The sequence below is a fragment of the Clinocottus analis genome, unplaced genomic scaffold (genome assembly GCF_023055335.1).
Source record: "Clinocottus analis isolate CAN_PGR_092001 unplaced genomic scaffold, fCliAna1.0.p SCAF_17, whole genome shotgun sequence".
Lineage (NCBI taxonomy): Eukaryota > Metazoa > Chordata > Actinopteri > Perciformes > Cottidae > Clinocottus > Clinocottus analis.
In genome coordinates, this window is record NW_027175898.1 from 12,562,418 (window position 1) to 12,587,380 (window position 24,963).

A 24,963-nucleotide genomic window follows, 5' to 3' on the forward strand; every position below is an offset into this window, starting at 1 on the left:
TATTCATGTCAAACTGTTTTTGTACATCGCACAAGCGGTAGTTCAATAACCAGCAATACTCTACTAAACCTGGGAGGGATTATATTTTAATATTACTACAAAGACACGTACAATCCCAAAAAACATTTTACGACCCTATAATGTAGAAGTTCATACACATGAAATGATTTATAGTAAGGCACATTCAGGTAAATCGAGTGCAGGAAAACATACCTTTCTATATTTGTAAATACACTTATCGAAGGCTCTGCTCACTCGCACAGGTGTTTAAGTTATTCCTTCACAATAATATTCAACCACATCTCTGACACCCTGACTGAGCCAACTCCATCAGGGGATGGAGTTGGCTCAGTCATAATTAAATTGGCAGCTTATTGATAAAGTTGCTAACTTCTAATTTTCTCACTGAAGATGATCCTAAGAAGGTTTGATTGAAAGCTCTAAAATAAAAACGACTTTAGTGAATGCTAAAATAAATAACGTGTGGTGTCAGTGCATGTAAATACTAATGCAACTTAAAACTTAAATACAACTTTTTATTAAAAATATTATATATTAATATTATATATATAAAAGAGCTTCAGTTTATAGCTTATACACTTAGCTATTTAATATTGACTACTAGATACAAAAATAACCGCATAATAACCGACAAAAGACGTAATTTGTGACAAAAGTATGATTGAAAAGAAGCTAACAAACGCGCGTGTAAAGGGCGGGGCCTCTGCTCTGTTTTCAAAATAAAAGTTTAAATGTCCCTCTCGCCCCGCCCCCGCCGGTTGCGCATTTCCGTTGCTATCACGTCACTTCTGGATGTCAATATGCGGCTCGGTGCGACGCTGGGAAACGGAACCACAGGAAAGATGTAAACCAAGTCACCAGCGAAGGAGAGCCTCAACGCAGACACTTTAACCGTAACGGCCGCAGGGGGGGAGAACCCGCACCTGACGCCCGTTAAAACGTAAACCACAAACGCAACCGGGCTCAACGAGCTGCCGTCTGCCCCCGAAGCAGCGCAGCGGCGGCGGAGCGCTTTTGCCTTAAAGCAGCCATCTTTTCGGTGAGGAGAAATGTACGGGGCGACGCGGCGGGCCTGCTCCGGCACCGGGGGCCGCGGCCGTAGCCTGCTGATGCTGACGACCGCGCTCTTGCTCTCGGTCGCCGGGCTGCTCTCCGGGCTGCCCGGCGTCACAGAGGCGAAGGAGTGCGACAAGCCCTGCATGAACGGGCAGTGCAACGCCGCCACCGGCAACTGTGTGTGCTTCCCCGGCTGGGTCGGGGACCAATGCCAGCACTGCGGAGGGAGATTCAGGTACAGTGAACAGAATAAAGAGCCGCTTTATCGCTTCAGACGGGTCGCGTGTTTGTTGTCTACGTGTTCGCTTTGTGGACGTTAGTGACGAGATACCGAGCAATGCACACCTGAGGCGCAGAAAGACCCGGTACTACTACTACTACTATTGCTGCTACTACGACTACTACCACTTCTACCACAGGTCCTCTGCTTCAAACTTAGTATTTTATACATGCTAAATAGTGTAATTGTCATTTTGGTGCACGTGATGAGATATAAGTGGCTCTTCAGTGTCTTTTAATCACCAAACCAAGTGGCATCAACCCATTTTTGGACACATCACATCGCTAAATGTAAAGGTGCTAATGCTGCTGGCAGTTTGTCTGTATTCATACACTTTTTTTGTTGAATGTTTTTCATTGTGATTAAAAAGTGAGGGATGTATTCCCATGTACAATATCTAAGAGGCCAAGATAATCTTTCATCTGATGGATTTACAGCAGCTTTAAACCTAAAGGTGTTCATTTAAAGGATCAACATTTCCATCAATTGACTAATTGAATAATCATTTATCATTTGGGAATTCATGCACTCAAAATCCTTTTTTATTTTTTCATGCTTTCATGCAACCCAGCCATGTGTTTATTTCCAGGTGGGAACACACCTATTTGCTTCCTGTGCAGGCCCTCACCTTTTTATTTAGACACTGTGACACACTGCATGTCACTTTGTGCTCTTCGATGCTGGTCTCAGTGTGCAATACGAAAGGTGTCACACACTCGATGGGAACAGTCGGACCATCTCGTTCTCCCATTAAAGTGTTGCTTCACGTTACTGGAGTTTCTATTGGACGTGCTGGTGAGGACAGCGCGTCGTTTAGACAAAAGTCAGGGACAATGTCCGTCGTGTCCATCGAATGTGTTGTAACTCTGTTCTGATGTTCATCTATTGCTCATCTGTCCGTCCTGATAGAAGGATCCCTCCTTTGTTGCTCTCCCTCAGGGTCCTTCATTTTTCTCCCCTTTTTAAAGGAGAGTTTTTCCTGTTCTGATGTGAGAGTCCTGTGTGTACAGATTGTAAAGCCCTCTGAGGCAAATTTGTGATTTTGGGCAATACAAAATATATTGAATTGCACTGTTGGTCAGTTTATACAGGACTCTATACTCTTCTAGATGACACACGCAAGCATTTAATAGAAAAAAATACTTTTTTCCCGATTTTTCCAATTCCTTGGTTGAGTCAAACTCAAATAGGAATACTATACTTCTCCTTGCCTTTTTTGCTCTTTCTTTTTTTTTATTTGCAAGCAAGCTGATTTAGTTCCAGCATTGTGATGAGCGAGCTAAAATGTGTCCATCAGGGTGTGCCGGATTGCCAGGCCTCGGCTCAATCTTACTTCTTCTTTTTTTTCTTTTTTATCGGAGATCCTGATCGTTGGTCCTCTTTTTTTTATTTTTATGAATTTGATATTCTCTGTCATGCTGTCTCAGCTTATTGCCGGTCTGGCAGGTCGTAAAGCAGAGAGCTGGTAGGTCTGCAGTAGTGAGGCCTGCAGTGTTATGCACCCTCTAAACGCTCATCGTCAAAGAAAGGGAAGCCGGAACTATTTGCACATTAGCAGAACGACGGCGTTGAGTGCCCTCTGGATGAATTAGCTCGTCTCCGTTGTGCTTAATAACCTTGGAGCCTGTTGCATTTAGGTATTAATTGACAAAGTCCATCACTGTGGCCACCAGCTGCTGCACATTGGACGAGCTGAAAACTACAAATGTTTGACACTTTTTTTATCTTATGCAATTGTCAAAATTGTGCTCAGGCTGTTGAGCTGGTTGGAGAGCGGTTTGGTCATTATTTGCAGTGTTAGTGGATATATTCCAACTTCTTCAAGTGCCTTTGAGCAAGAAGCTGAACCATTAATTGCTGTGTACTGTAATTGCTGTGTGTGTAAATGTAAATTTGTCTAACACTAATGTAAAGATGCACAGATTTTTTAAAAATGCTTTGGAAATACAGGACTGGCTAAAGGTTAGTTACTGTATTTTAGGAATTTTTGAAGTTATTAATTCTGCAGAATTAATCAAAATTTGATCGGAATCACAATATGTCCTTCTACAAAGTTTGTTAAAGGCTAAATGTGTCATAAAACAATTTAAAATTGAATATTGTTGCGCTCCAGAAACTTATCAACAATAGCTCTGTTTGTTGTTTACGTTCGTGCTGATAATTTTGGGGATTTAGAGGCCTGACAGGCGCCTGACTCGGTGACTTTCTCTCTAGATTAAGTGACGGAGCTTGTGCTGCGAGCGACTTTTCAATGGAGAAGAGTTCGAAACACAAGGCTCGATATTATTATTTTATTTGGTCATTTAACAAATATAGCTTCGTTGGTTTCTTTAATGTTGATTTAATAAATCCCCCAAAAATATTTTTTTAATTTTTTTTTTACTTTCATGGAATCCTTCTGGTTTCAGCTTCTTCTCAAATGTGAGGATGTGTTGCTTTGTTTTGCATCACTGCGAACTGAATATCTGTTTTTCATAGACAGCTGATCAGACGTCAGGTGTCGTACAACAAAAAAAAAAGCTATTCAGAATCAACCTGGGCTGTGAAAAACGATGGTAAACTTCTAAATGCAACAAAAAAACAAAAGACCCAATTAGCTGATAATGGAAACACTCTGTCTCTATCTGTAACCGTTACTCCTGCTACTCTTACGGACCAAGACACTAAGCCCTTAACGCTCGAGTTAGTTGAATGAGGATGAAAGTCTCTGTGGGGATTATTAAAGTTGAAATTTGGGTTTGTGGCCTGTTAAAGTTTGTCTTCTCTTCCTACTGCTTTTAGAGAAGCCGCATGTAGTCGTCTGTTTCTATTATAAAACTCTTCTGTAGAAAACAAAAGGGTAGCGGAGAGTTTTGTGGTGCTGTTCGTCTGAGCCTGAACTTCACTAATAACACAGCAGGCCACCGACATCACAGTGTAATGTTTAGAGGCTAAAGCCTCGGCTCTCCTGTGACACACTGCACAGCATTATCAGCGACGCTGCAGTCACCTCACCCCGTCATCATTTATATGTCAAGGTAAACTTTATGCTTTCTGCAACGCCAGACTTGCCTGGATTCAGGACCGCGTTGTTTTGTCAGCGCGGTCAAAGGGACGATGGGTTTTTTTCTCGGGGAGAGCCTGTGTTTCTGAGGCCGTGTTTAGCATACAGACAATGCTGCCATACAAGGCTGGCTGAATGCTGGTAAAAAGCAGCCTTCTGTGGCAGGGTCCCGCCAAGATGGAAACGCGGCCACAGCCGCGAGGGCCAAAATCAACATGGAGTGGGGGGACAAAAACAGGCGAGTGGGTTTTGTTGTTGTTTTCAATGGCATAAGCATCAGATTTTCTTTTTCATCTGAGGATATATTGAACTTGTGGTTCGGTGCAGCAAAGTGTGTAACTCAGGAATTAATACCACTAAATAAAACAAATTATTTCTTGATAAATATGTAGGTGGCAAGATGACAAATACATGCACAGTCACACGTCAAAAAATCGGTCCCACTGCTGAACCGAATCTACAATTTTAGTTTTTTAGGCCTTTTATTAGAAAGTTGGCTGGGAATGTGTGGAGAACAGCATGCTGCAAAGCTCCCCGCCTGGATTTAAACGGGGCACATTGCAGCTCACGGCCAGCGCCTTAATGGGGATCCCCTTAAAGTCATGTTTTATGCTTTGCGCCTCCCGGATGAAGTTGCATAGACCTGGGGTAGAGGCGTGATTTCTCAAAATCTAAACGCATTATAATCAAAACTATACGTGTCGTCAAGAGGTACAAATGTTTTGGTGAACAGCAGAAATCCACCATGTTTTCATTCTATGGTAAATCTGTCTGGAAAAAATAATCACCGTTTCTTTCGAATCAGAGTTGACTTTTGTTGTTTATTCTCGGAAACTCCCCCAAACTGTAATAGCTTCTCTATATGGGAAAAGTTCCTTTTATCTGGTTTACTTTCACAGAATGCACCACTGTCATCTCGTTTGCGTCTGCCCTCCAGTGAGGATTCTCAGTTCGCCGTAAATGTTGCTTGTAATACTGATGATTGTTGCCGTGAGGCTGATCTATAAATGATATTAGATTTTGGCCACAAAGGCCAGCTTTATATTCATTGGACCAAAGAGTCCTATAAACACGCGACTGTACTTTTTGATTTGTTACGGCGTGGATCCTTTTGATGAATCTAATTTGTTTTTCAAAGGACAGCAGTTATGAACAAGCTCTTAATTTGCAGTGGGGCGGGGTGGCGAATGAATGAATGAATGTCATCCCCGCCTCTTAGCAAGCTTTCTAATGCATGGCCGTGTCGTGGCCCTCAAATTTCGAATGCCGTCGTGGAGTAACTCTTTGCCTACTAACTACGATCCCTGCTCATCTTTAATTCCATATACATTGATATTCATTCTTTTGAAGCGACTGGATCCAGCATCTAAATGAGGGATGATGTATTTGCACTGGTGTCCCTCATCCAGGCACTACTGCATCTTCTGCTTCTAACCTTTTTTAAAAATATATTTTAATTTATATATTAATAGATATATTTGCATCCTCGCTAGCTAGCAGTGTTCTTCTTTCCCGCCTTTTGCCAACGCATTGCCTCAGTTCTCAATCTGTTTTCCTCCACCGAGTGGAATTTCCTGTCAACTAATAATAATCCAATTGTTCGACTGATCCGTGATGACAAATCCTGGACGGCGTGTGGCATCTCTACCGATACCTTTCCTCAGATGCACTGCCGACGCATTCGTCCTGACCGGCGAGTGACTTTTTTTTGGTATTTTCAGTTTCACAGCTCTCTGCTCTTGCGGCTCCTTTTGTTTGTCGTCTCTTGTGTGTCGTCTGCATATTGCTCCCCATCCGCCCTCAGGCGGTCTCTGAAAGCTCTCTGAAGCCTGACTTTGCTCTAAAGGCCCCGTTGAGCGGCCGGCCCTCTGCAGAGACTAATGTCCCCCGCTGCGGTGCCCACTGGTTCATTCTGTTTTTTTAGCTCGCCGGTGCCAGTTTGGGAAGTTTTACATGCAGGTACTGCATGGATGGATGAGGTCCCAGGGAGCTTTCACATCAAGTCAACACAAATCTTTTGGCATCAATAAACTCGGCATGTCTGTGATGTGGAACATGAAAAGACGGGATTTAGTTTGTGTGGATGGGGTGAACCTGCAGAGTCTCGGTGGGGATGGGATGCATTTTAAGGCTGATAAAACGATTAATTTTCAGTACATTACAAAAGAAAGAGGGAACAAAAAAGCTCTTTTCAAAGTGCAACTGTAACTCAAGCAAAAACACTAAGGCACAAAAGCAGCACAGTCACTTGGAAAATAGCCACTTGCCCATTATTTATTAAATATTTATTAGACAATAGAACTGACTTATCGCTGCTTGTGCATGTTTTGGGCTCGCAGCTTTAGTAGATTTGTTGCCAGCCACGTTGGGTTCAGTGTTCTCCTCCGCGGCTGCTGCCGGGTAACTTTAAATCGTCCTGCGTCTCCTAAATGTTTTACATTAACAAGAGGAGGATGGCATTTTTATTCCTAACGGCATCTGGTGGCCCGGGTTGTTTGAGAGCATTCATTGTTTACCGCACTCGACCCGGAGCTCCCCACAAGCGACTCCTGATGGGCCTGGGTCGTAAAATGCAAAACAAAACTGTATCCTGGTAGAGATTGTGTGAATAATACTGAACGCTTATTTCTGCTAACATACGCAAGATTATGTGAACTTACCAAATGAAATCCCCTACTGTTTTGGGGGTAAAACATGACGATAAAAGCTCATCGGAAAGCTCTCCTACATCTCTCCAGGCGGTCTGAAGGGAAAACCCTTTCACCTTTTGTGACATTTACTCTCTCCGTCTGAGCGTGCCTTCCGGTCTGGGCCACCGATCGGAGCCGGGTGTCGCCTCCTGAAGGACGGATCGTGTTTGCTCGGCTCTCGTGCTGCGCCACTTTGCCATTTGCAGAGCGCTCGGCGTGGCTCCGCTGCAGGACGCTGTTTGCATGAGAACGTTGTTGGGATGTCACCGTTGATGCAGGAAGTGTGATCACCTGCTTGCTTCTTCTTCATCAGAATACCTTTTTGATATCTTCTGTTTAACGTGACAGCTGGAATATTTTAAGGTAAAGCAGGATGTAATCAAAGAAATGGTTGGTTATATATATATGTTTTTATATGTAACTTAACTACAAATCCCATCACTGACTCTTCCAAGTATAGTAGTTTTTATTAATTATACTGTGGAATAACATGGTCTCAAATGTTGGGAGGTCCTCGAAGAAGAGAGTTTGGAAATGGCCACAAAATTACGAAAAAAAAGAAAATAATTCTTTGATCCTTGTATGTCATATTGTGCATTCTCATCAATAAGGAATATTATAAAAATAAAAAGGCAACTGTCTGGTTACAACATGCATCACATTTAATTTACAACTCTAAAATGAAGCTGTATTGCAGAAAAGTTGTCTATTAAAGCTTTAAATGATCAATAGATTATTGATAAATGACATTGCCAAATGTCAAGTAAATTGAGGTACCTTTTTTCAGTGTAATAACTAACTAATAACTGTCTTAATGTCAACATTCATTTAGAACATTTTGTAAGAACATTTTCTCTATTTAGAATACAAAATATAACTCCTCCTCCCAAACTCCCAAACTCGTCCCTCCAACCTTCTCCAAAATGTCGCAGCATTTGAATTTGTGCTCTGTATTCTGTATTGAAGTCAGACGATACATAAAAGTACAGAGTTCGGTGCACGACCCCACTTTTTATGCTTTATCGTAATAAAACATGAAGGGCGTAGTTCTTTTACTGCCTGATGGTCGAATATGTCCACAACGCATACTTTATATCAACACGTCAACAGGTGCTGAGGCTTCTGCTTTGAAACGTCCTCTTTAGTATTCTTCCTTCCTTATTGTATTTTATTATAACATTCAACGGCAACTTGTCTCTCCAGTAAACATGTGCATGTTACTTTAATAATGAGAATAATCCACAGAGCTCTTTGTCAACCATTTTCAGGGTAAAGTACAGAGTTTCTAGGAAGTGACATTGCTCTGTAATCTTTAACTCAAGACTTTGAGCAATACAAAGACAAATACATTGCATTTGGGCAGCAGCAGAAGATTATTATGCAAGAGTTAAAAAAATAAATACAACTGTTAGTCTATTTGCGTTCCCATTTGTTGTTAGTTTATCAATAACTACACCCTTTCTTGAGTCTATATGCGTGGGATTTGGGTGAACTGGCCCTTTTTTGTGTTGCTCACTACTGATAAATACATCAACTCTAGTTTCATACATGACTATTTCTGGATGCTAGAGGGATATTTGTACCCCAGTCGTCGTAGTAGTACTGAGCAGGCTGTGCTGCTGCTGCTGCTGCTGCTGCTGCTACTACTACTACTACTACTACTACTACTAAGAAAGCTCTAAACATACAGCAGTTTGAGTTCAGGGGTTGAGAGCGGCGGTGTTTTTGGGTCCAGGTGAGTCTGGAGCCTCTCGCCCTCCGAGGACACTGTTTGTCTGCGAGCTGGGAGAGCAGAGATGCCCCGAAGGTCCCGGCTGCATGAGCACCGGGCGATCTGTAATTACAGCGGTAATGTACTCCTTAGCTAGCCGCTGAGACCTGCCACGAGCTGCGTGGAACTACTCTCTTGCAACACAAACGGCGAGCCAGCGTTATCCAGCAAAGCAAAGACACAACTCCTGGAACGAGGTCTATCTATCTAGTTCTTTGTATTTGTTTGTTCATTTCTCAATGTTGCTGATGCACTGACTTCAAGCTCGCCCAGTGCAGAGGAGCATTGTTGTGATGTGGAGACGCGCGCCCGGCCTTTTTAAGTTGTCTTATCTTAACAACACCCTCGGCTTTGGACCTTGAGCCGTCCCCACCCACACAGCTGGGGCTGTTGGCCTGCACCTCTGCAGCCTTTGTTGCAGGCGAAAGTTTTCAACAACACGTTGCAGCACACTTGTTGCCTGGATGCAAACAAAGAAAAAAAAGGAAAAAAACCTTGTTATGCAATACACACCAGGGATCTCCACTATCTCCATTATGTATCAGTTTCACGCTGAAGTTGTGAAAGAATCACACAAATTTAACTCATGAATTCATCCACATTCGAAAGTCGAGACAAAAACAGCTCTTTTATAGACGTGTCTTGTTTAAAGTGTGTCTTTGGGTTGAGATCTTTAACCGGCTCCCGCAGCTGAACAGGAGAAGTGTGTGTTCTCTGCAGACTTCACCCTGAAGTGGTGCTTAGAGACTGTTTTGGAACAAGATTGTGTCTGTGTGTGTGTGTCTGTGTGTGTCTGTCAGTCTCAGTGGAATCATCGCACCCTGAGACCGACATCAGCCATGATACAATCTCTGGCAGCAAAGTGTCCCCTGTGTGATTCGGTTCCTCTCCGCTCGCTGCTGCGTCATCAAGCTGGAGTCGAGCGGGCCGGCTGCCGTTGCTATACCATTAGCCTGTTTGCCCGTCGCGGCGCTTCGCCTCTGGTAATAATTTGCTGTGAGGTTTTTAATCATTCTCTCCGCCTCGTAGCCGGCCTGCTGGCTCAGCCGCCAAGCTGCATCAACCAAATAATAAAGTGGCAGAGGTTAGTGTTTACCTGCTCGCTCTGCTGACTGGCTCTTGTGTAACAACGTTGTGTCATTCATTTCTACTGTGTTGCTCCAGAAAATGTGCAACCTAAATATTTTTATTCAGTGTTTTAAAGCTTTGGGTCATGTCAAATAATCGGTATAGCACAGTTTAGAACTAATTTATTATTGAACTATAAATAAATTGCTTCAGCGAGTTATTTTGCATGAAATTCTTTTGAGATTGAACTGTTTGAATTGTAAAAACAACAACAACCTGCATTCCTGTTATCGTGGTGAATCCCATTTGGAGCCACTTGGCTTCCTTTTCTTGATTTGGATCCTGCTTTTGAGTGTGACCGATGCTCACTGTTCTCTGCTCAACTTGTTGCACATTCTTGCCTAAACGCTGTACGCCTCTTGGTGCCATCAGTTGTTTCCCTTCACACCTGCACATCACACACACACACCTGGACGGGACACACTTTCCATAATCGCAGCTTTTTATTTTTGTTGAATATAACAAATCAGATCTTCCTTTTTGTAACCTTGAATTTCTCTCCTCTTCTTTTCCTTCAGATTGACGGGGCCCTCTGGTCACCTGACCGACGGTCCAGGGAACTACAAGTACAAAACCAAGTGCACCTGGCTGATCGAGGGGCAGTAAGTAGACGTGCCCATCCAACACCGGGACTTGGCAACACATGTGCTGCTATTCATAAAGACTTTCTGGAATCAGTTAATCAGATCAGAAAACCTAAACCGCTCAAATCAGTAGTCTGTAATGAAATTAGTGTCAGACAACATGAAACACTGCACATCACACAGTGTTTCATATCCAAAAATATCCCAAAAATAGATTTTTTCAAATGCTTTTTCAGAGGCAGACAAACATCTTTGCCGCTAATGACATAGCCAGAACGAAGACGCAGAAACGCCGCAGGAAACCGATCTTCTTATTGATTTCATCCATCAAGTCAGCTCCTGCCTTTAAGGAAAAAAACACGGAGCGATTCCTAAAAACCGCGAGGCGGCCGAGAGAGGTGGATCGTGAAAGCCGAGGCTGCGAGTCAATATTTCCAAAGGGGGGGATGCTCGTAATGCTTATTTACACAGTCGGCGCTGCAGTCCTTCGGCGAGATCCCATCCAGCACGAGGACTTTACAGTTTCCAGAAGGTGATGGATGAAAATAAAGCGGCAAAGCAACCGCGAGGAACTCGATACTCCTTCTCTTCGTCTCGCTCAGCAGAACCGCGTCACGGAGTATCGATTCAGAGCGATGAGTCTGAATCGGCCGCCTCATCCGAACCATAAACCCTTTGATTACATTTGCATTTTCAGGCATTCGGCCAACCGTCTCATTCGGGAAGGATCGAACGGGAGTGACTTTGTCGGGGCTCGCGAGAGGGTCACGCTCATGTTTCCCTTCGACGGGACGCGTTGACGTGAAAAGGTTTTAGGACTTCTGACCTCCCTGTTCCCGCGCGGCTTCTCCTCATCACCGGGCCGCCCCGTCGTTCAGCGTTTTCACTACACACTAATGGCACGTTAACATGCAGTCTTGAGCCCCTCCGCTTGTATTTTAACACGAGGTTATCGCAGTGACACGCGCACCGGAATGACAAGCGCTCTCTCCGGCGTTAAGCCGTCGTCTGTAGTGGGTCCACCCAAAGGCGGCGGGGGATGACAAAGATGCCACGCTCTTAGGGACCTTGGATGTAATTGCTCGATTTTTGGAATAGGAGTTTCTTTGTCGTCTTCAGCCACTCCTGGTGCTCCTGATTCATCATTTACTGGTCACAAGCCTTCTCCGCTAATCGAACCTCGGGGCTGCTGGCGTTCCCCCGTTTTACCCCGTCTGCTAACGGAGGAAAAAGAGCCGCTTTTTCACTCGAGTAAATTCAATTTTGAGGAGGAAAAATGTGACCATTCATAACATTGCGTCTACATCTTGCCCCCCCCCCCTCCCTCTCTCCCATCGTGGATACGCTGAACGGGCCTTTGTGTTCCTCCCTCGTCTCGTTTGAATCATTTCATTTTTGTGATATTAACCACATTTAGAGCAGAGACGGCTTGAACTTTAAAGGACTGTTAGTTTGTTCATGTTGCACAGGGACAACTGTGCTGAATCGCACTACATCTGTGACACGCTGCAGCTTCGTTGTCAGATGTAACAGCTGAGAGTTACTCTGCGGTACAGCTGTTACATTTGCCACCCACGACACAGAAGAAAAATGAAATGATATATTTGCTCCCCCCCCTTTTTTGATTTATGTAAACGTGGAAGACACTTGGGAGAAAAGCGCCACCAGACAAATGCTCGTAAAGTTTTCTATCTTATCAACTGTTAATAATCCACCTGCGACACTATTACAATCACATTTATTCTGCTTGTGTCGTAAAAGCGTGTGTTCCATTCGTCAGCTCGTGAAACAGTAACTAGAGATCTTAACAAGTGACCTTGAGGTTGGTGAGATGACAAGCTTTCACCGAGAAACTGGATTTGAATAATAAATATTGATATTCGCACAAATGGAAATGTGTTGAGAAAATATGTTCTGCAACACTACAGAGCAGAGGTTAGGTGCTCATTGTTGGATGGTAAATGCTGTCAAAGCAACACAAGTGTCTTTGTATTCATTAAATAAACAAATATATTCATTTCTGGATGAAGCTTGATCTCTCTTTGCTGGAAGGATGTAAAAAGCCATTCAGTTAGGGATTCATCCTTAAGGAATGCGGATGTGCAGTAACTCTGATATTTACCATATCTACAGAGATATCTGGTCCAGCATCTCTCAGATGTAATGTTATAATGTTATTACTTTAGAGGGGAGGATTACATCAGTGTGACTGTTTTATGTTTTGTCCCAATGTCTGTGAATTCAATTAAAACAATTGAACAAAACAATATGACTTTATTTCCAGATATATTAATCCAATGTGGGAAATTACTGATATTTGATCTTATTTTGGTAACTTCTGATACCACTGTTTGAGTGGTTACAATTAAATGATCCAGACGGACGTGTGTGTGTGTGTGTGTGTGTGTGTGTGTGTGTGTGTGTGTGTGTGTGTGTGTGTGTGTGTGTGTGTGTGTGTGTGTGTTTCTCAGGCCGAACACAATACTCCGACTGCGGTTCAACCACTTTGCCACTGAATGCAGCTGGGACCACCTGTACGTGTACGACGGAGACTCCATCTACGCTCCGCTCCTCGCTGCCTTCAGGTGCGTCCGTTGGAGGACGGCTGACCCTCTTGTGTTCAGATTCCCTGACGAGGAAATCCGCCTCTACTTTTTTGCTCAACAATTGCAGAGTCCAAACCATTACTGAACTATCTAATGCTCTTACACACAAGCCAGCCCTTCATATGTGCATTTTAGTGGTAAAATATATTTATGTAAACGATGGTTATGTGTTAAATTCCACCTTTTTAATTGCAGTGGTCTGATTGTTCCCGAGAGTTATGGGAATGAGACGGTTCCCGAGGTGGTGTCTCACTCCGGCTTCGCCCTGCTGCACTTCTTCAGCGACGCCGCCTACAACCTGACGGGCTTCAACATTTCCTACCGGTGAGAGAAACGCATTTTTCTTGTTTTATAAAAAAGAGCCAAGGTCTCCCATTGAGAATGTTCCGGTTTTTATCTCCCCATTTCAAAAAGAATGAGTGTAAAACATTTCGAGAATATAATCAAAGCATCTTTCATAAAGTCAACTCCTCCAGCTCGGTCCTTGACTTTTATTCTCAGCCATGTCCTTCATTTTGAAATCTTAGCTGGAACAGCAGCTTCCACGTATCAAATGGCTCATAATCCGCTGCAGCTGAGCGCGTGCCGCTGCCAGACCTTCAGGGTCCACGCATGCATTCAGAATGGAGTCAGTCGATGGATAAAAGTACCGGCTAAACGACACGTGCTTCCATACTGAGCTCCGAGACGAGAACCCGCCGCTCAAGTCCTTTCTGTCGAGATTTCATCAGCTGAAGGAACTCCCTCCTCGCTCTTCCTTGGGACACGGTGACGCATGCAAAGCTGCGTGATTCAGCCCGTTAGCGCCGGTCGACGGCCTTTTGGTGACAGGATCACTCCGGGCTGCTGCCGTCCACTTGCCACGTGTTGCATCACCACAACGTCATCTGCCAGTCTGCCACACGGCGACGTGTTGTGTTTGGTACGTTTGAGGGACGCTGACATGAATCCCACGTGGAAGCAAAAGAGAGACCACAATATTATCTGCAAGTTGAATTTAGTCTTTTTCTTTTGAAGTGATACCACTTTTGGAACAAAATGCCGGCTCCACGCGTTTCACTTGACTGACCGGTGACAGTTTTTGTGACTTAAAGTCAATCATGGCTTTCTGCTTCAGCTGAGGAGAGAAAACTTTAATCTTTTCCACAGGATGAAGTTGGTGCAAACGGTTTCTTTACATGCAGAATAAAGTGATTTTGGTGAAACCAAACTGTTTGAACCACTTGATTCGTTCAAGAGCCGTCGGGAAAGTGAAAATCTGATGCTAAATTGTGTTGGCGATGAGTAATTATTATAATTTTGTGGATAAAATAAATGCACCTTTCAAAGCCACTGGTGTGTTGTTGGGATCCGTCTGCATTCAAGTGCCACTGAATTCATACATTTTTTTAAATAATTTTATAGAAATCACTTTGTCAGAAAGTTTGGTTATTAAATTTATAAAATCTCCACTCGTATTTCTAAAGATTGTCTGACACAAATACTCAAGAGGAAAAATTGAAACTTAAACATCCAGAACATCATATCAACGTATTCATATATTCTTCACATCCATTTGAGGTTGAGATTGAGCTTTTCCCTCCTGTTTCAGGCCACATTTGCTTTGTTTTTTAAACCCAGAAATAAGAGCTAAAACTCACGCCAGAAGTGCAGCTTCCCTCCACCCATGTTTTGTGTTTTTCCTGCATGATGTCTTCTCCCGTGAGGTGTTCATTAACATTCGTCTGCATCTGACGTCAGCTTCTCATCGACCAGTTGGGACTTCTTTTTGGCAATAAACACCTTCTAGGGATCTGTTAGCAAGAACAATATAATGGAATTTACACAGAAGATGTGTTACATCCCATGTTTGTGCAACTATCTACCCACACTAATGACAAAAAAATGTAGTCTTGTTCCTTAAATCTGCCAAATATTCATGTTTTGGGACTGACTGGAAATGAGCCGGTTGCAGAAAAGTATGTTGAAGCTCGTCCATTCGAAACATCTGCAAAGGACACAATTTACACTAAGGATTTTTTTTTTGTATCCCTCGCTCATTGGTACCGTCACCATGACGATGGGATTAAAGTTGGGCTGAGAAACACAGAGTCGGATGAAAGCAAAGTGCCCCCTGGGGGCCCGCGGTCTTTGGTGTCTCGGGAGGTGGAAGAGCCGAAACATCAAACCACGAAGCCGCCGAAGAAACATGAAAGAATGAGGAGGGGTCCTTTTGTGTCGACTGTCTCGCTCCCAAACAGCTCACCCGCCTGCTTTCATGGATTTCCTTTTTGTTTTTTTGCTTCGTAAATCAGGGACACTATTTCCAGAGAGATACATCTTCTTTCTCTGGACAATAAAGCTCCACTGTTGTCCAAAAACGATTAAAAACACATCAGTGAGCCGCATCGTGTTCCCTCGTCCACGATAACATGCAGTTTATTTTGCATCGATCCTGCAGACGCTGTGCCGCCTCTGTGAACGCTCACTCAATATGTTGTCAGACTTTTTTAGCAAATTACAGAGCTCTTAAAAAAATGGAATATGATGGATAAATAAATATATTTGTGACACGTTTCTAAAGGTTTATCACTTTAGTTCACGTGACTTCAACCCACGATTGATATCAGTCTTCGATAATGTGAGACTCTTTGTGAAGTTTAAGTAGCTGTATATTAAAAAATGTAATGTTTTTGTCTCTTTTCTAGTCAAAACCTGTTTCACATTTGTACAATGGGATATTGAACATGGGTACAGTCAACATTGGGCTACGCATGAGCGCTCATTCTTTTTATTGATTTAGTTTTAGGGTGAATTTGTTGCACTTTTTTTAATCTAAAATGATTGACAAGTGTTGCGGCAGCGCCTTGACAGACTAATAAGGGAGGACGATGCCGATAACAGTGGCTCCTGCTGTCTGAAGGGGAAATGTTGCACGCTGTAAATTTAAAGGGGACACTTCATGCTCATTTTCGGGTTTTTACGAGAACATGTTTAAATGCTCAAATGTAAAATTACAAAAACACAATTGTTTCTCCTCCTGTCTGAATATACCTGTATTCATCCTCAGTCTGAAACACTCCATTTTAGCGCCTGTCTCTTTAAGAAAAAGCCCAGCCTGCAGCCCACAATAGGACTGGCTGGGTTGTCTTATTACACAGTTTGTGCGTTGGTAGTTACTCCAGATACCCAGACGCACCTCTGGAAAAAGTTAATTTTTCATGATGTGTCTGGAGCCTGAAGACAGCCTATGATTTTTTTTCTTTCTTTTTTTGCACGAAAGCAGATTTAACTCGGTTGTTGAAACAAGTCCCTGATGTTTTATTCGTAGTCTGTATTTCAGGAATCCTAGTTTCTCACCCGCTCTCCCTCCCTCCCTTCCCTCCCTCCTTGTCTTCCCTCCCTCCCAGGGTGAACACATGTCCCAACAACTGCTCGGGCCGCGGGGAGTGTCGCGTGAGGAACGCCACCGGTTCGGTGTACTGCGACTGCGAGAGCAACTGGAAGGGTGGAGCCTGCGACGTCCCTTACTGCATGGCCGACTGCGGCGCCCCCGACAGAGGTCGCTGCCAGGGCAAGACCTGCGTCTGCAAGGCCGGATGGCAAGGTGGGCCCGGGCACCGCGGCGGCATCACGTCACCTCATTAGGCGCTGGTTTGAATAACCATCATGTCATCAGGTTGACTTCAGCAAGCCCGCTCCTCACGAAGCACCTTACTGGGTCTGAGTTCTCTGTGCAGAATGAACCGTACTGAACCGTATTAAACCTACTGTGAACGCAGGATATTCATGGAAACAGTGTGCCTTCTGGCCTATTTTCTCTTTCAGAGCAGGTATGGCGCTTTCAGGACTGAGCTAAAAACGAAACGCCAATTCAGTGCGGTTATCACGCCACTATGTAAGTGAGGTAATCTGCGCCCAGTGTGCCGCCCACGTAGACTGGCTGAAAGTGTAGCGGGACACTGCTCATTAGGTAAGAAATGTATAATTGAGAGCGGTTTTAATGAAGGAGTTTGGCTTCTGCTGATGACTCAACTCTACGTTCAGAAGGGATGGATGGTGTTTAGGCTGATCCCTGTGTAGAAGACCTATTTAAATTCATAGGGCCCTTATTTTCATGACTGACAGGAAATGCTTTTATGTGAAACCATCAATCGCCGTAAAAACGTTAAGAATACCTAAAAAAAACCACAACGTTGAGTTTGCAAGGATCAGATATGTTTCCCCCATGAATGTTTTTTTATTAGAAAAATCCTCAACTTTTCCATTATGGAAAACATCCTCAACTATTTAATTATAATTTAGTAATTGTATTATTTAAAAATCTCCATTCAAACAAGCCCAAGAATGAAGGTTTAGAGTGTGTGACCAACTTCATCCGTCCAAATTTTGCCGGTTTATCCGGTGATTCCTCGTCTACTTTAAGCCTCCACTATTAGTTTTTAGACCCCAAAACGTCCATCTGCTGTAACCTGGTGCACCTCAGATGGACTTCTTGCAGGTTCAGCTCCCTGATCTTTTTAGTTGAATCTTATTTCATGTGGTGATGACCAGACACCACTGTATCCCTTTTTAAATCGGACCATATGTGCTTTCTAATGGCTTTATTAGTTCTTAAACGGCTCCGCTGAGCCACTCCGAACGCGCAGAGACGACGGCTTAATTTAACTGCAGTTATATCAGCAGCTCGGTGTGTTTCACGATCTAATTACCAACGCTGAGGGAGCTGAGAGGCAGACTGGTGTTTTCTTTAGCCTTTATTACCCTGTCATGGTGTGTTAGCCGAGGAATAGCACACTTAGTGTACTCTGCGCTGCCAGCTCCCAAATGAACTCATTTTCTGCACCAACCAGTGCAAAAGCAGACAGATGCCTGTTTAGTCATGCCAGCCTTGCATTTAATCTCTCTTTCACAGATGGGTGCCCCTCAACAAATTACATCTTTAAGGGAAGCAAAGCCTGCATTTGTTTTATTTATGGGGAAACGCCACAAAGTTGCAACGGTAATTTGGTTTTCGCGTCAAGGTAGTGGAGGAATATTAGCCACCGGGGGGGGGGGAAACAATGAAAAGGAGAATGGGTTCAGGGACCTTGAATGCTCCGACGCTTCCTCTCCCGTCTCGTGGCCACTTTTGCATTGTTTTTAACATGATCAATGACGAAGTCCCCCTGCAGTTTACATCCTGTTTCTGCTGTTAGATGGAGTGATAGCAGTAGTTGGTAAATGTTTTATCCCAGGCAGACTTCTTTTCTTTTTTTTTGAGCCGACTTGTTTGCCAACAATCTTTTCCCGCTTCATTGAGAAGGGATTCCGGTCCATGCTGCCGCCATTGTTCTCGTCCTGTAACAGGGAAAGGCAGCTCTGCCAGGGCCATCCGTCTTTAAAAGAGTCATTCCTCTCACATCGGTCCCGCCATGGTAGTTTATTGTTTGCTGAAGGAATGTCCAAACACACTCATGATTCCTGTAACCTCTTTGTCTTTACACATTGTTTAATCTGGCATTTAAAAACAAAAATGTCAGGATGCTAAATAATGCCACACCTGCATAATCAGTTATCTAAAGGGTTTAAAATGCTTCATTACACTCCCTGCCCTTTCCTTTCACCCCGCACTTCCATAATTCAAGAGCAATCAATAATTAATTGTGTCGTCGTCTGCTTTTTTTTTTTTTTTTTTTGTCCTAATACATGGTAAGCAGATATCCCAGAGTTTTTAAAACCCTCTTCCTGGCTGCAGGACATTAAAGCGAACTGATGGAGTTTAATCCTCATCACATTTTTTTCTAGTTTTTATGCTGATTCTTTATGTTGGTATTTAATCTCTTTTAACGGCGTCTGTTTATGTTTCCTTAAAAAGCCGAGGCTTTTATCGTGTTTTATCATTTATAAGTGCAACAAAATAAGGAAACCTATAAATGAACTAAGCTTCCTGCCTCCTTGAATCCCCCGTGGAGTGCTAACTGAGCTTTCCCTCCCTCTTCAGGTCCAGACTGCCTCGTCTCAGTGCCGGCCAACTCGTCCTTCTGGAGCCGGGAGGAGTACACCGAGGCCGGGCTGGCGAGGGCTTCCCACAAGGCCGTGGTGGACCAGGGCCTCATGTGGGTCATCGGAGGCTACGTCTTCAACTCCTCCGACTATCACATGGTCAAAGCGTAAGTGTTCTCTGGCCCCTGTGGGCATCCACACATTTATTTATTTAATTGTTTTTGACTTATGGCCGCAGCGGCAAGACACAAGATCTACTGTTGCGATGCGACTGGAGGGCATGTGCTGTTGAAAAACAGCATCTCTGTTGCAAGTATGTAAATATTTTCAACTCGCATGCCCGTTTATAGTAACGCGTTGTACTCTGAAAGCCACAGGCACCGGAGGGCAAACCAACCGCCGCCAACATATGCGACAAAGGGCTGAAAGGGCAACAAAAGGCCTGCAGCTCGCTGTAAACATGAGAGTCCAGCCTCTCAATGGGTTATTTTAGCACGGTATACGCCACCTAGGGGGGCAGTCGATGGTTTACTTGTCCCTTCATCGATTTAGTGATGAGCAAGCTACTGTAGTTGGCCGAGGCACTTGCACGCATAATACTGCACAGCTTTCCAATTTATCCATTCCACCCTAAAATGGATATTTAGACCAAATGCTTTTCCATTCTTTTCTGCTGTTTTTAAGTCCTGCAGCTTCTAGGATAGATGCACTTGTATTGGCACCTTTTCTAGTCCTCCGACAACTCAAAATGCCATGCGAGGCGCTAAACTAATTCACATGGGTTTTTTTGAGTGTCTTGCCCATTGGAATCGAACTGATTGGAAAACAACCCGCTCAACCAATGAGCTGCCCCTTCAATGACCTTTTAGTTATGGTCCTTTACCCCGCTGGTGTTGCGTTCTTCTTTCGTTTGCAAACGGACGAAAGGTGACAATGAGCCACCTTCACGCAATTCAAAGTCAACGGAGAGCGCTGATTCGTTTCTTCTCTTCCGGTGTGGGCGGGGCTTAATTGCACTCCGACTGCTAAAGTAACGCTGGGCTGTCGGGGAGTCCTGCGGCTTCTTCCTGACGCTGTCTGTCTGTTGAAAATCAACAAGGAGAAGAACACAGGCAGCTCTGTGTCGTGCACAGCCCGAAGGATGTAATTAAATAGCATAAGATTACAGGATGGGCTGATGCTCTTCACCCTGAACTCCACCCAGGAAGATCACCCTCCACCCCGTTGGCTCTGGCTCATATTTTGTGTTTTTTTATGGGTTGCAGACGAGCCAAGTCCCTTATTGTTCCTGCTCCGGGTCTGTCGTATGAGATTATATAGGGGCATTCTGCCAACTCAGCACAACGTCTTGTGTTTGTCATCTTGCCACAGTTGGATTAGACAGCAGCGTCGTTCTCCTGCAGTGTTATGTTATGCTCCCTCACTGTGTGTGAAAACAAAACTGTACCTCCAACCTCAAGGTAAGAAACACAATGAAGGCTCGTGATGAGTGGCGTTTGGTCGGTTTAGCAGGGGTCACACATCGAGGCCATTAATCTCTATTGTTGTTTTGTTTACCACAGTCTTTGTCGGACGACACTTTGGTTAAAGAAGATAAGTGAAAACCATTAACGCTGCACCAGCCGACGTTCAGAGATGACAAAGAGTTGGCATCTGAACACAGTGTTGCCCACAGAGTTTTGTGACACTTGGTGTGAAGGACCTCGGGTTGGGTCCGGGGAATGCACCACCGAGAGGATAATGTTTCCCATTTTAAAGTTAAATGCATCAATCTGGTTCACTTTGAGAGGACAATCAGGAGGCTTGGTCTATGAAGAACTTTGTGCTCTCGTTTTAGCTTTGGTAGAATGTCACTAAGTATAGTAATTAAGTACTCTTGTAATTTTGAGGTACCTATAGTATATTATAGTATTTTTTTCTTTTTCTTTTTTTGTCACATTCAAATCTTGGCTGAACAGTTTATTTATTTCGACACGTCAAAAGTGATTGAGCACAGACTACTTCAGGACATGAGGAGCTTCCAAAAGCTGCTCACTCATCGTCCTCTCACCTTCCTCTTTTCTTTTTGTAGGTATAACCTCAGCAGCAAGAGCTGGCTGACCCTTGACCCCTCCGTCCACACCGTCACGCCGCGATACGGCCACTCACTGGCTCTTCATGAGGTATGTGGAGGAAGGGAGGGAGTAAAGCATATCCATGAAGACAATAATGACTCAACACTGCTCATTAATATTGCTCATCTCTGAGTGAAATGAATGGGGCTGCAGAAGAACAGTGCACGACTCCATTAAACAGAGGCCCCGGCAGAAACATTAATAACTTCCTCGTCCTTTTTATTTTCTGCTTTCAGTAGTTGTCCGTCTGTCGTCTGGAACTAATATTCTGTTTAACTCTCCGGCGTCTGAGATGCTGCAGTGAAGTGGTGAAGCCGTTCCCTCTCAGACAGAAAGGCTGTTAGGAGCCGCTGATGGAATAATAAATTGCGGAGAGGAGGATTCACAGGGAGACACAGTCCGTCAGCTCTGGCGGTTCAACGAGAGACCTGTTTGAGTGTTTGCAACGTGCAAATTGCATCACGGCGGAGGCGCGTGTCTTGGAAGTCAATGCGGGTTTAAAAAGACACATCTGGAATCAAATCAGTGCTGATACGTAACAGATAAGAGCGGCGTTAAGCCCCGCAGGCGATGTGGCGGCTCAGGCTCTCAAGCACACACAGAAGCCCCGAGGATGCTACGTCTCCTTTTGTCACTCCGGGAAATAACCAATCCAAGCATTTGTGAACCGGAGCGGTTTTCGGTGGCTTTCACAGGACCAGAAAACACTCAGGAGATGAAATGAGAAAGTTTGAGGAAAAAAACAAGACAGTGTAATCTTTATTTATGTTATTCAATCACGCCGTTTCTTTTCCAGACCTGAGAATAAGAAACATTCACAAAAACACAATCGGAGAAACCTGAAAGGATAAAAATTACAAGAATCAAAAGAAGGCATCAGATAAAGCACATGAAACCAGCTGTGCCAACACTGGTTCTCGTACAAAGAATCTTAACTGTCGAAGCAAAATCCAGTCACCATTTAACTTTAGAGATGTGAAAGTGAATCATAAAGCCTTTGCTTACCTTAATAGAGATGCATTTTTTCTTTTTCTTTTTTTTCAAAGATTGATTTTCATACCTGTTTTTAAATCTCGGGAATTGTTTTACTCAAACCAGAACCTGAGGAATGGAGTACATTTTGAAAGATTTTTTGTTGTTTTTTATTATTAATGAATAATGCTAGAAACCACATGTTGGTGTTATCAAAGCTGAAATACCAGTCAATTGCAAGATTGAATAACGTCAAATGTCTTCTCTATCCACTCCGTCATACTGTTTCTTTATCGCCTGCATTTAAGGGGGAGGAAGTTTGTTTGAGTTAAATACAGTTTCACTCTTCATCCTTTAAAATGTATTACCAAGAACTAACCAACTCTTAATCAAGCAAAAGCACTAAAATGTAAATATTCAAAAACAACAAACTAATTATAACCTAATAACTGAACTACGACAGCTGCTCGCAATAACGACCTCTAGGAGTCGGTCTCGAGTGGTTTCTCTGTTCAACACGATTTGTGCTATTCATCAAGTGAAAGAGTGGATTCTACCCAAATGAAGAACATGTCAGGAGGCTCTTAATATCAAGAGGCCTCCTCCTGTCTGACCTCCAGACTCTGATTGTTCAGGTCTTTCACTGGGGGAAACTGTTCTGTAGGTAACAAGGTCCAGGGGATTATAATAATTGGGTGTTTTTATTCAGAAATCAAGGACATACGGAAGGTTATTGGTGAGTTTTTTTTTTCCCATAGTGTAGATTTCATTAGGTTCATGATACTGTGAGTACAACTGCGCCAGGCTTTGGTTCAGTAATAATAGGGTTCAAAGTGTATCCCCACTTTGCACTAAGCTTCTATGGACTGATGGTTTGGCCACTATGTGTGACAAGACATGCGTGTTTCAACACGTTTAGTTTTGGAATCTCTAAACGTGATCTAATCCTGCTTCTCGGTTTGTCTTTCTTTGTTCCAGGGTAAAATCTACATGTACGGAGGAAAGATCGACTCCACGGGCAACGTGTCCAGCCAGCTCTGGGTCTTCCACATCCAGAACCAGACCTGGGTCCTCCTGACCCCCCGGCCCAAGGAGCAGTATGCCGTGGTGGGACACTCGGCCCACATTGTGCCTCCCGCCCAGGACGGGGACGCCCCCGTCATGCTGGTGATGTTCGGACACTGCCCCCTGTACGGTTACATCAGCAAGGTGCAGGAGTACAACATCGGTGGGTTGTGGCTGCAGCTTTGCGTAGTAGTGTTGCAGAGAGAGTGTCCCCAAAGCTGCACTATTACCCATAAAGCTTAGCTTATGGTCGTCCGTGGTGAAGCCGTCGCGATGACATCACAGCCTGTGTGCTCAGTCATCCTCTGTGCAATACTTTTATACACATGTTTACTTATTGCGCAACACCTTTATACACACTTACATATTTCATTTTTTATTCCATCTGTATATATGTTTATTTATATTACTTGATTTTTATCTTTATTTACTGTGAGCAAGACTGCTATAATCTCTTAATTACCCTAATAAACTAATAAAGGATTATGTTATCTTACATTTTATAACGTGACTCACATATTTAAGCACTACTAACATGTTAAGGGATTATTATCACTTGTAGTTGCTTTAGGAACGGGAGGTCTCAAAATGTACATTTGAGCAAAATCAAATAGTTTACAGAATATTTAACCTTCATTTCTTTATGTTGTAATATCTGACTTCTTTACAGAGCCTGAGTGTAAGCAATAAAGTAGTCCATGAATAGGAGACATTAGTTTCCACTTATTTGCAATCCTTCTTCAGCTTAGTGTAGCTTAGTTTATGTCTTTTTGCCGGTTGCACGCATGTCCTTTCGATTCTTCACAGTTCATTTTGTTCGTACGCTGTCTGGCGTTTCGGAGAATAATGCAACAACCTGTGCATGCTGGGAGCTCGGTGCCAATCGCGAGTATAAACAAAGCTTTTCTTGGCCTCAATCCCTCAGTTTATAACGACAGGAAATTAACACTGGCCACCAAGAAGAAGTTAACGAGTTTTGGACCTGAGTGGTGCGTTCCTATAAATCCACACAAAACAAATTTAATCAAGCTCTCGTGGTCTCCTTGAAGCCAATCTGAGAAAATGGGACGCATTAACCTGCTGTGGTGTCCAGATGTACATGAGTCAGAGTCCTACTTACTCACAAATGAAAATGATTGATGTCCTTCTCATTCCCTGAATGATGACCACTGACATTGTATGTCCCTGCCCTTTCCTTTCACTATTTTATGATAAGTTAAACGAGTTTTCTGAAGCTCAGAAATATTCTTTTCTTTCTCGTCCCCCTCCAGCCAAGAACACTTGGAGCATGGTGATCACAGACGGCGCTCTGGTTCAGGGCGGCTACGGCCACAGCAGTGTGTTCGACCCCAGCACCAGAGGCATCTACATCCACGGAGGCTACAAGGCCTTCAGCGCCAACAAGTACGGCCTCGCTGGAGACCTGTACAAGTTCGACGTGGACAAGAGGAAATGGTGAGGCCGTCTTTACACCGGCAATGCTGTCAAGCATTTCGTGCTGACAAGCAAACATTTTGTGCAGTTTATAATTTGATAGAGCAGTGTGGTGTTACCTTATATAGCTTATGATTGATATTAAACAGTTTATTTGAGTCAAATTTAGGCTCAAAATCTCACGATGCAAGAATTAAGAATGCAAAATGAAAACATCTCGTAGAAGGTTCAACGA

The 24,963-nt window shown here is 43.6% G+C and overlaps 1 protein-coding gene across 3 annotated transcripts in view; it reads left to right on the forward strand.

Moving 5' to 3' along the window:
* The first annotated feature begins 829 nt into the window (after positions 1 to 829).
* atrn (attractin) overlaps positions 830 to 24,963 on the forward strand; it is a 128,316-nt gene continuing 104,182 nt past the window's right edge. For all 3 annotated transcript variants that reach the window (XM_068579800.1, XM_068579801.1, XM_068579802.1), the window contains exons 1-9: positions 830 to 1,312; positions 10,508 to 10,591; positions 13,045 to 13,158; positions 13,375 to 13,503; positions 16,569 to 16,765; positions 19,142 to 19,310; positions 21,215 to 21,305; positions 23,208 to 23,457; positions 24,566 to 24,749. In XM_068579800.1, coding sequence (XP_068435901.1) covers positions 1,071 to 1,312; positions 10,508 to 10,591; positions 13,045 to 13,158; positions 13,375 to 13,503; positions 16,569 to 16,765; positions 19,142 to 19,310; positions 21,215 to 21,305; positions 23,208 to 23,457; positions 24,566 to 24,749 — 1,460 coding nt within the window. In that variant the 5' untranslated portion in view covers positions 830 to 1,070. The remainder of the gene's footprint in view (positions 1,313 to 10,507; positions 10,592 to 13,044; positions 13,159 to 13,374; positions 13,504 to 16,568; positions 16,766 to 19,141; positions 19,311 to 21,214; positions 21,306 to 23,207; positions 23,458 to 24,565; positions 24,750 to 24,963) is intronic.